At 50.4% G+C, this 10,764-nt stretch overlaps 1 protein-coding gene across 1 annotated transcript in view; it reads right to left on the bottom strand.

The window, feature by feature from the left end:
- Nucleotides 1–109: 109 nt before the first annotated feature.
- Nucleotides 110–10,764, bottom strand: part of FZR1 (fizzy and cell division cycle 20 related 1) — a 19,394-nt gene continuing 8,739 nt past the window's right edge. Inside the window, exons 2-14 of the mRNA XM_009637437.2 lie at nucleotides 9,620–9,766; nucleotides 8,415–8,540; nucleotides 8,109–8,172; nucleotides 7,586–7,713; nucleotides 7,049–7,131; nucleotides 6,450–6,633; nucleotides 6,197–6,262; nucleotides 5,633–5,735; nucleotides 4,777–4,961; nucleotides 3,669–3,902; nucleotides 3,485–3,589; nucleotides 2,553–2,645; nucleotides 110–1,659 (exon numbers count right to left, since the gene is read on the bottom strand). Coding sequence (XP_009635732.1) covers nucleotides 1,618–1,659; nucleotides 2,553–2,645; nucleotides 3,485–3,589; nucleotides 3,669–3,902; nucleotides 4,777–4,961; nucleotides 5,633–5,735; nucleotides 6,197–6,262; nucleotides 6,450–6,633; nucleotides 7,049–7,131; nucleotides 7,586–7,713; nucleotides 8,109–8,172; nucleotides 8,415–8,540; nucleotides 9,620–9,688 — 1,482 coding nt within the window. The 5' untranslated portion in view covers nucleotides 9,689–9,766 and the 3' untranslated portion in view covers nucleotides 110–1,617. The remainder of the gene's footprint in view (nucleotides 1,660–2,552; nucleotides 2,646–3,484; nucleotides 3,590–3,668; nucleotides 3,903–4,776; nucleotides 4,962–5,632; nucleotides 5,736–6,196; nucleotides 6,263–6,449; nucleotides 6,634–7,048; nucleotides 7,132–7,585; nucleotides 7,714–8,108; nucleotides 8,173–8,414; nucleotides 8,541–9,619; nucleotides 9,767–10,764) is intronic.

Raw genomic sequence — 10,764 nt, 5'->3', positions numbered from 1 at the left:
CGGGCCCCCCCCGCTGGCCTCGAGCGGCTGCTGAGCCGGTGTCTCGTACAATCAGAAAAGAAGTCAGCACAGCACAGTTATCACAGAGTACAAAAAAAGAAAAAAAAAAAAAAAAGAAAAAAAAAAAAAAAAAAAAAAAGAAAAGAGGTGTTGAGGGGGAAGAGCATTACCTACGCACACTACAGAGAACAGGTCAAGGTCTATATACACAGCCAGGAAAATCCGAAGGGGAACAGGGACAGCGCTCGCACCCCAGCGCGCCAGAGGGCCGGGGCGGGCAGGAGCCGGGCGTGCGGCGGGAGAGCGTTGGCACAGGTACACAGGAACGGGCTGCTGCAAGCACAACGGCTTCTCTTTAAATTAAAAGCAACACACACAGACAACGGCTTTGCGTCACGCCCCACGGCACTCATCACACAAGCAGACACTCTCTTCCCATACAACAACTTAAAAAAACCTCCAAACAAATAAACCCAAACAAACAAAAAAAAACCCAACAACAGGTCCCTGGCTTTGACTCAGAGATAAAAAAAAAAAAAGCAACGCTTCTTCCTTGCTTTAGAAAACGCCGCCCCCCCCGGCCCAGACATGGCGATTCTCCCCTTCCAGCCAGGAGAGGCCACGCTCCCTCCGAAACACAGATCTGCCCGAGCTGTTTTGTTTCTCAAACACACCTCAACTGCTTGTGTCCTCAGGAAGACTCCAGAGCAACCAGCCTGCCTCGGAGGGCACCCCGGGAAGATCCACGCGCACGGTGGTTGGTCTGATTTTTTTTTTTTTTAAGCCATTGTTTTTCCTCTCTGTTAACTAAAAGGATCAGCCCAGAGCACGCAACGGCAATTTCAGAACATCCCAAATGTGCTCCCTCGGAGGTGGAGGCTCTTCATGACTCCTCCGAAGTTTAGAGCCCCAAATGGTATGTTTGAAGGCAGCTGTCACGCATCCCAAAAATCAAGCTGCCTGACGGGGACGATCATACAAAGCACTACAGTACTGATCGGGGGGGGGAATAAAAATAAAAATAAGCAGCTCTCCGGTTTCTTCACGAACGGGGATGCCAGGCTACAAACAATGCCCACAGGTAAGCAGAGAGGCCGAGGCCCGGCCAGGAGTTCGGCCCCCTTGCACCAGTTGTACTGAACAAGTCCGGCTGGCTCCTACCTCCAAAGCTGCCCCCCGGGGGACAGGGGGACGCAGAGCAGCACGTTAAACCTGCTCCCAGCGAGGCAGGGATACTCTCGCCTCTCCCAGGAGGGACAACGCAGCAGCTGGGATGGCCTTGGTCCGGTCGCAAGGGTCCAGGTCACGCTCGTTTTTCTCCAGTACACGGCACGAGGGTTGGAGGACGCTGGTTTAACGTTTCTCTTGTACCCGTTTCCCTCTATGAAGGATGAATCCATAAATCTTCAGCAGTTCCCTCCCCTCCCCGAACCCATCCCAAATACTGCCCAGCGTGGTTCACAAGCACGTATTTAATTAGCATCTGTTGGGTCCATCCTCCAGTCCCACTGGCGCTCCCTCCCCTTCGGGCTGATCGTTTGGGGTTCCATGCACACCAAGGTAGTGGTTTGATCCTGGCATGGCAGGCTGTCGTCTCCTGGGCCGCAGGACAGGGGTTTATCGTATCCTGGTGAACAGGTTGAGAACGGATACGGACTCCTGACAAGCAAAGACAAAGCAGGCACTAAGTACCCCGCAGTCAGGTGGCAGCCTTACTCCCTGCGCTTCTGGTTGCGTGGGTTTTTTGGGGCTTTGATTTTTAATTAAACAACTGCTAATCTGGTGAGGTATCGCCAGCTCAGGGCATGATCTGCGCTCACCGTTCAAAGTCCAATACAATACCATAAATATTCCCATTCAAAGTCCAATACCATAAATATTCCCATTCAAAGTCCAATACCATAAATATTCCCATGAGTTTTTTCCAACTGCTAGCAAGGAGCACGGCAGGCAGGCGTGCCATTCCCACAGCTTTGCAGGAAGCTGCACCCCAGAGCCGTCAGAAGGCAGGGAGACGCCTGGCAGCGAGCAACGCCAGCTCCCTGCAGCTCATTCCTTGGGACCTCTCGGCCCCTTCCTTGGGACCTCTCTGCCAGATGCCCAGCAAAGCTTTCGGAGCATCTGGCGCAACCCGCTCTTGGTGACAGCGAGTTGTCAGCAGCAGCATCCACAATCCCACTGCCACCCAAGCCGCCTTTTTAAGCGGTTTCATACGGAGCTAGGGGATAATCACCGCCGAGGAGTCAGTCAGTTCATAGCAGCACGCTCGCAGGGGAGATGGGCTCGGGGTGAGCTCCCCATGTTCAACAGCCCGGAGGACCCGGTCAGGCTGCCTTGGGCACACAGAGGCAACTTTTTGTTTTATCTGATGACTACAAATCCCTTTGTCTCTCAGCAAAGTTTAACCCCCTACCGCCCCCAGCCCTCCATCTGCTGGATATGGTGAGGAGATCAGAGGCAAGGCAGCAGAACAGAGCGAACTTGGACTGAATTCACCCCAGAGGCTGAGCCTCCTGCGGGACACAGCTGCAGCCGTCCACACGCCTCCTTACCTTTGTCGAGCGAGTTTTACTGAAGACATTCCAGAAGCGCAAGGTTTCGTCTCCAGCTCCTGTAACTATGGCCTCCCCATCAGGGGACATTGCCTAAGGCCAAGAGAGAGCAACCTTTAGCATCCGTTACATTCTTGAGGTTGAAAACAAATCTTCATTGGAACGCACAAGAGAGATTTAATTCTCCTATTCCTACTTGGCTGGTGGCGAGAAGCCAAGCAACCACCTCTGCTTTCACGTGCCTTATTCAGCATCAGGAGGTGCCAGTTCGAGCGCTTGCATCTTACTTACGCAGCTATGGAACACATGGGTGGAATTCTCATACAAAGGGATCCTTGTGTTAAGAAGTCCAAGCCATTTATAAGTGAGGCTATTCCTCCCCAGATTATAAATACGTGTTAGGGCAGGAGGCGCGACACGACTGGCACGTGCTACTTCTGTCAGTCACCTACATGAGAATCTACCTCACAAACCAGGATCAGCGTATTTATCTGTTGTGAATCCGCTGAAAGCCCTACGTAACCGTAACAAAGCAGGTACGAGATCAATGTGGATTAACCGCACCAAGCATTTTAACGACAAATTAGGAGGACTGAAAGCATCAGATTCTTCCCCTGCTGGCAGCCACCAGTGAAAAAGCGTACAAGTCTTAAGGGAACAAGGAGAGATGCTTGTGCTTCCTCAGAAGAGTTTTGGCAGGCTTTGCTGTTCATTAATAAAGCCTCACATTTCCATAGCAGCAAATCAAAGCATCCCTTGCAGGCAAGGAAACCAGATACAGAGCGTTTTTTCATCGCCTGTAGGGCAGCATTCAGATCTCCACCCAGGCTGCAGGCAGCGTACAATGCCACTGGCACCGCAGTTCTGGGTCTCAGTTTGACACATGTGCAGGCAGATAAGCAGCCGCAGAAGTTTCCGGAGACATGGCTTACCAGATATAGGACTCGGTACGAGTGCCCTGTTAGCTTTGCTACTTGAGTTAACGAGGGGTATTTCCAGACGAGGATCTGGTTCTGCGAGTATCCGTGGGTACTCACCTGGAAGGGGAGAGGGAAACGTGTCACGCTGCTGAACACAGGGCAGCTCAGCAGCAGGGCGGTGCGGGGAGGAACTTACTAGCTCGTTGGCGTGTTTCGACCAGGCCAGGTTGCACACTTGCGACCCTGTGTCGATGCACTGCAAAGGCTGCCCGGTGAGCGTGTTCCAGAAGCGTATGCAGCGGTCAGCCGTCCCTCCGCCGGAGGCGAGGAGTCCGTGCTGGTGTGGAGACCAGGCGATAGCTTTTACTGCCGCAAGGTGCTCTGTGTATTGTTGGACAGGACTCAGGCTGGAGTGATTCCAGACAAGGAGCTGGCAGGGAGGAGAGACATGATCAAACTTGCGCCATGCGCCTGCAACACCCACAAGCCACAACGTCGCACTGGGACGGATGAGGGCAGTTGGGCAACAAGAGGATTTCCCACAGCTCTGCCCAAGCACGCGCGTCTCCGCTCCGCACTTGCGGTCCTGAGGCCAGTCCCACCCTGCCACCACATTCCGTGAGGAGCCATTCTACCACCAGGAGCCAACAGGCCTTAAGTTAAGCTTATGAAGCCAAAGGCACAGCGTCACTGAACGTGAACTCAAACCCTTCTTTTCCATCTTTATGGCTGTATTATTCCAGAACACACTTAGAAATATGCTCAGGTTCATTAAAAGTTATTCCAAGCAGGAGGAACTCAGTACAACCACGCTGTCACACAGACACTGGGCAAATTCACTACCTAGCAACCCACTCCAAAGGGCTCTGAACACTGCTTCTCTGTAACAGATGCTTCCTCCATATGGTGCTCAGCGAACTACAAGCCTGCGTTACAGGTATTAGAACTTCTATAGCTCTAAACTCTGTTTCCATCTGCATACGTAAACATTATTGCAGCAAACTTGACTATACGCTACCTAAACAAAGTCAGGAGGTATAGCTTAGCAGTAGCTTTGTGGAACTCAAGCCCCCGAGTGAAGCTACAGATTTAATTAGCCAAATACAGAAGTAAAATTTAATTTGCCTTTTTAATTTTATTAGAGAGAGGAGACCAAGTGGAAGCTTAGCACGATTTATGTTTGAACAACTGAAACAAAAGCCCCTTTCAGAGAGGCTGAATATCCTTAAAGAAAGGAGGTCTGACATTTCTGGGTGAAGACCTGGGGACACTGAGCCCTGCAGGACTCCTTGGAAGTACGATACCTTATTATCATTTCCTCCGGAGGCCAGGAGCTGGTGGTCCGTAGACCATTTGAGCCCACAGACCTCCTGCCTGTGGCCCTGGAGCCGCCGCTCGGACTGCAGGGGTGGGGTGCGGATGTCCCTCTGCAGGATCATCCTGTCTCGACTCCCAGAGGATAGCTGGTCTGCATTCCATGCCAAGGCACCTGTAACGCAGGCAGAGCATACCATACGAGTAGGTTGTGGGAGTCCTGCAGGAGCAGGTAGGGAGAACACAGCCACCACAGTTGCCAAAGTATATAAAAAAAAAAAAAAAAAAAATCAGTGCTTACAGACCTCCCTTATATCCATCCACTCTCTGAAGCCCTAGAATAGCGTCCAAAGAATGATTATCCTGCACGAACTCACTGAGGGTATTGCTAATCTCATGTCACAGTGCAGTAAAACACAAACAGCTCAGAAGGTGCCTCGACTTCCCAAATCTCACCCCAGCGCTCAGATTCAAAACACCTCTGAGGAAAAAAAACCCAGTCCCAGCAGAATAAGGGAACTGGAAATCTCAGTGCGAGGCAGCCTGCCTGCAGGGCTGACACCGGAAGCCAGTGGCAGTGAAAGAAGATGTTGTAACCAAACCTAAAATGCCTCAGACATGGAGGAAACACCTGCTGCAATACCCGAACACCACCACACCCAAGATCAGAACACCACAATTGCTGGATGATAATATTTTGAAGGCTGCTCAAGACACAGCAGGGGATAAATACCGATTCTGGTGCTTTTTGAGTTCTGCTATTTCAAGCAGATCCCTCGCTTACACGAAAAAAGCTCAATCATGACTTAACAAAACATGCGACACCTCTGCCTCCCACCTCCTTACCGACTCTGGCTGTGTGCCCCTCCAGCATGGAGAGCTTTTTTCCTGCAGCTGCATCCCAGATCTGCACAAAGCCCTTGTGAGTGCCAACGGCTACCAAGTTCCCCTAGATGAACAGAAACCCGTGATCAGTAAAGCCCGTAAGTACAGACAGACGTAAAACAAGAGCTAGAAGCTCAGGAAAAGACTTGAGATCAATCCCACAAGATGGAAAGCATCCAGAGTCCTTCCATCTTTTCCCTACTGAGGGCCAAGCAGCCTGGCTGGAATTTATTTATTGTAACATTTCATTGTCAAGAGCTGGAGAAGTGAACTGGCTCTTTCTCCCTCCCACACCTCTTCACAAATGCCTTGAGAACCTCGAGGTGCAAGAGGTTGCTCTCTGTCCCCTCTCATTTAGCAGAGACAAATAGCGCAGACAGGAAAACACATTTGATTTGTGATGCACACAGGGAATTCGGGGAAATACAGGAAAATAAGCCAAGAAGTTAAAATCTGTGAGGAAGAGCTGTACACTACAACGACAGTGTCTAGGCTACAAGCGTTTGTCAACAGTGTCATACCGACCCGTTCTGACCAGCCCACAGATGTTACAGAATCTCCTTCCACAGAGAGGTCGCACAGCCGGGTTACCTTGAAAGTAGGGAATAAGAACACGTGTTATTGCCAGCCATCTCACAAACCAGTGCCTAGTCTGGGACAGAGTGTTACACACACTGAACCCCTCACACAGCACATTCTGCGACCCCGAAAGATGCTATGGCTGGAAAAGCCCTACAGCAACGGGCACTTCACTCTCCAGGCACTGGTGATCATTTACCTGGCTTGTACAGGCACTCCATAGGTAAACACAAGTCCCAAGGCCAACGCTGAGGACGTTAAGAGAAGACCAGTCCACCAGGTTCAGGTAGAAGTCGTCCTGCAGCTCTGGGGCATCCAGCACTTTGAAGGGAATCTTTGAGATTTTCCGAGTTGGCTTTCGAGGTGATCTTAGCAGCTTCTGACTGTTTACAAAGACAGATATAGGAACAACTATAGGATCTTGCGCACCACAGCAGGTGGCAGACAGACGCAGCCACTCTTTAAAGCATACCTGCATTTCTAGGGAAATGCACAAAGAGGCTGCAAAATTCTTTCCAGCAGGTAAGACTGGAAGGAATTCGGTTCTGCTTCTATAAAGGAGCCAGGGAGCAAAGAGGTAAAATGACTACTGAAACCTGGCCACGAGATATTGAGTATCCAGGTAGGTTGGGCACTTGCAGAAATTCTTGGAACTTGACTGTCCCTACTACTTATCACCCCAGATTTCTAAAACCGATTCACTTAGTGATTCCGGGTGCCTCAGAAGTCCTACAGAACCTTGCTGAATCCTCTGTCCCGACCCTTCCCTTCTCACGGCCTGTGGAGAACCAGTATTACCTTTTGTTGCTGACAGGAGACAGGGAATACGGTGAGACCTCGTTGCCATCATCTGGACTAGACCGCTTTGTGCTGAGCGAATACTGCATAAAGAAAACACACCCAGTAAGAACCCCAGCATGCCCAAGGCCTAGGGGATCACTCACAGCCACATTGGTGCCCGATGTCTAGCTAACTCCAACACCCGCAGTCAGATTTTCCAGTTTTCAGTTCCTCCCTTTCCCAGGTGCTCCAGAACCAAACAAAAAACCTCATCCCCACTGAAGTCCAACAGCTTGATTTGGTCATTTACCACACTGTCCAAAAAAGCTTGGTTCCAACTCAGCTTCCTTGCCAGTACAGAAATAGGGAGCATGTAGCTTGCTGCAGACACTTATGTTCTCTGTACAGGCCACCAACTTTTGTTACCAACAGCTCACCATGGCCAAGCCACAACACTAACTCACTTGCACAAGCAGCGTGGCAGAACCGTGTGCTTTGCTCCTGCGATGCACACGTGCAACCTCCATTGGTTTTAGTGCGAAGTAACCAACTTACAGTGAAGAGAGACTTCTTCTCCGGGGTGGACGGCTGCAGCCTCCTGTCTTCCGTCTGGGGGTCTTGTACTTTCTCGATCCCTGCTCCTAAGAGTTCGTTCTTCAGTAAGGCAGAGTAAGCAAGGCCATCTGTGAACCCAAACGGGTGGTTAGGCAGAGAACTCAGAAACAGCAAACAGCTCTGCAGGGAGTGGCAGGATCACGTCTGCCTGACTTGTACATTCCCAGGGCCTCTTAATAAGCCTGGGGCCCCAGTTCAGCATCAAGATTAGCAGCAAGCTTCCCCTCCTTCCAATCCATCAGGAAAGTGCTTCCATGGCACAATAAAACAAGGGATACAAACAGCCTCTCGCTTCCCAGATGCTTGTCAGAAGCCTATTGGGGTGGCCTGGTATTCACTCTTGTGACATGGGCATTTCCTAAAACACCAGCATCAGTTTTTGCATAAGCACGAACGTGCCAGTGTTCCCTCAATTCCCAAACTCACCATCAGTTTGAAATAAAAGCTACAGGCATGGTCTCACCTTTGCCATTGTCCGATGTAGCATCCTTGGCTTTTCTGTTTTGACTTGGTGATTTTTCGTTTTCCTGAAAGGGAGAAACATGTTATCACCATACAGAAACCTCACAATATACGGTGAAATAACAAACCAAGAAGTCTCCTGGCCCACAGGGGCAGCCTGTTTGAAGACATGCATTCAGAGAAACTCTTCTGGGGCAGCAGAAGACCACAGTGCAGAAGATATGCAGAGCAATTATGCCAGCCAAACCAAAATGCACCATTTCCTCAGTTCCAAGACTGAGCTGTAGGAGAGGGGAGCAAAACTTACATTTATTCTGTGGAAGTTGATGCTCCAGTTGGCCCCAGCTCTTGAAGGAATGAATCTGTCACCGTGCTTACTAGGAGAAGACATTGGAGAATTGGAAGGCGTAAGGGTTCTTCTCATCTCTGTCACCTGAATTAAAGAATAAAAGACACATAGAAGAACAAGTGTTGATCACAGCAGGGGTCTGAAAAACATCAGTGAGGTCTTGGCAAAGCTGAGTATGCCCAAGCAGAAGAGCCAAGCATTAGTTTATCCCCTTAACAGAACCAATAAGCAAGTCAGAGTCCATCTGTCATGGGAACTTCTGTCAAAAGAAGCCATTAAACAGCCTCTTTCTCACTGCTCCTTGTCAAGCTGATGCTGTCAAGGGCAATGCATGGAAGGCTGGAGCGGGGCAGACTGCTTGCAGGGTAAGCAGCAGATTCCTCAACTGCAGTCACATTCTTTTCCACAGAATAATTTACACTGGAAAGGACCCCAGCTCAGGACAGGGCTAGTTCCAAAGTTGCACTGAAGGTCAGAGCCTCATCCAGTCGAGTTTTTAGCATCTCTGTGGACAGTGACCCCACAAGCTCCCGGCTGGGGTGTTTGGACGGCCTCACCACAAACATTTTTGCCCCAAGTTCTAACTGGAATTCCCCCCATTGCAGCTTGCATTCGTTGCCTCCAATCCTTCCACTGCATACATCTGAAGAGAGTCTGACTCCATTTTCTCCGTAACCAACCACAAGGTGGTTGAAAGCAACAATTTCATCCCTCCTGATCCTCATCTTCTCCAGGCTGAGCAACACAGGTCTCCGCGTCTTCCTGCTCCAGCCCCCTGACCATCTTAGTGGTCTCCACTGGACTTTTGCTTTACCTTGTCAAGCCCTACAGTTGGCTGGTTTGTTTGTCCCCAACTTTTTACATTCCACGTGTACTTACTGAGATTGTTTGGTAAAAAGTCATTACTCAGCTACATAAAAATATCTTAACTCCTTTTTGCAACCTGAATTGAGTTTATATATTCAAAAGCTTTGTTGAAGTTGTTTGGTTATTCCTGGAAGAGCTCAGGAACTCACATCTGCTCACAGCCCAACAGAAGACTAAGTCTTGCTTCAGAGAGGTCCCGTGTCTTTCAAAAGCTCAAGTGAAAGCAGTCACAGGCAAGACAGACAACAACTTAATAATCAGGTCAGGACTGTTTAGCATAGCCCATTTGTACTTACGCAAGGCATTGTGTTTTCATTCTGTATGTTGATTTGGCGCAGGAGACGTCGCTCGTAATCCTGGTCCATGGTGGAAAGCAGAGGGGCTGAGGAGTTCAGCAAGCTCAGGAATTTATGTTCATGAAGTCCAATCAGTAATTAAGTCTGCTACAACAGACAGGGGAAGAAAAACACCAAAATATTACATCCCTTTGTGCAGAAGCAGCCACTGCAGAATCTCCTAAGCCTGTTCTTTTGAACTTGAGACCACTTTCCCTATCCAGAGCACTGGTATCAAACTCGTGTGATACAGCATGGCACAGGGCTGCTACTGAAAGCGTTTTTCTGTATTATTGCCCTTGGCTGCTGATTTACAGGAGCAGGCAACCAGCATTTTGTGTCTGACAAGACCTCAGCAGCACGGTTTAGCAAGCCTTCAGTACTCAGGCGTGGAACAACCAGGCACCTACAGCCTCTCCCACCACCGCCAGACTGACACCGCAGGCCAGGGCACGGCAGCAGCACACACCATGACGCTGGGACACTTCTGGCCACGTTACAAGTATTGCAGACTTCTAGCACCGTGCACTGCAGGAACACAGGCAGCTATGGACTGGGTACCTCCCTGGGTTAACATTCAACATCTGACACCCATGCTGTCCAAAATACTTGGCTGGCGTAAAGCTAGCTCACTTACAGCTACATAGTCCATAAGCAATGTTCAGCATCTTTCAAGCATATGTTTTAGGACAAGCAGGAGAGGCGGGCCTGTGTGAACCTCATGAGGTTCAACAAGGCCAAGTGCAAGGTCCTGCACCTGGGTGGGGTAACCCCCGGTATCAGTACAGGCTGGGGGAAGAAAGGATCAAGAGCAGCCCTGCCCAGAGGGACTTGGGGGTGCCGATGGACGAAAATCTGGATATGAGCTGGCAACGTGTGCTGGCAAACCAGGTGGCCAACCCTACCCTGGGCTGCGTCAAGAGAATTGTGGCCAGCATCGAGGGAGGGGATTCTGCCCCTCTGCTCTGCTGAGACCTCCCCTGGAGCCCTGCGTCCAGCTCTGGAGCCCTCAGCACAAGGAGGACGTGGAGCTGTGGGAGCGGGGCCAGAGGAGGGCTACTAAAATGATCCGAGGGCTGGAGCCCCTCTGCTGTGAGGCCAGGCTG

The sequence above is a fragment of the Egretta garzetta genome, unplaced genomic scaffold, assembly GCF_000687185.1.
Source record: "Egretta garzetta isolate BGI_Z169 unplaced genomic scaffold, ASM68718v1 scaffold564, whole genome shotgun sequence".
Lineage (NCBI taxonomy): Eukaryota > Metazoa > Chordata > Aves > Pelecaniformes > Ardeidae > Egretta > Egretta garzetta.
This window is presented reverse-complemented; position numbering and strand designations above follow the sequence as displayed.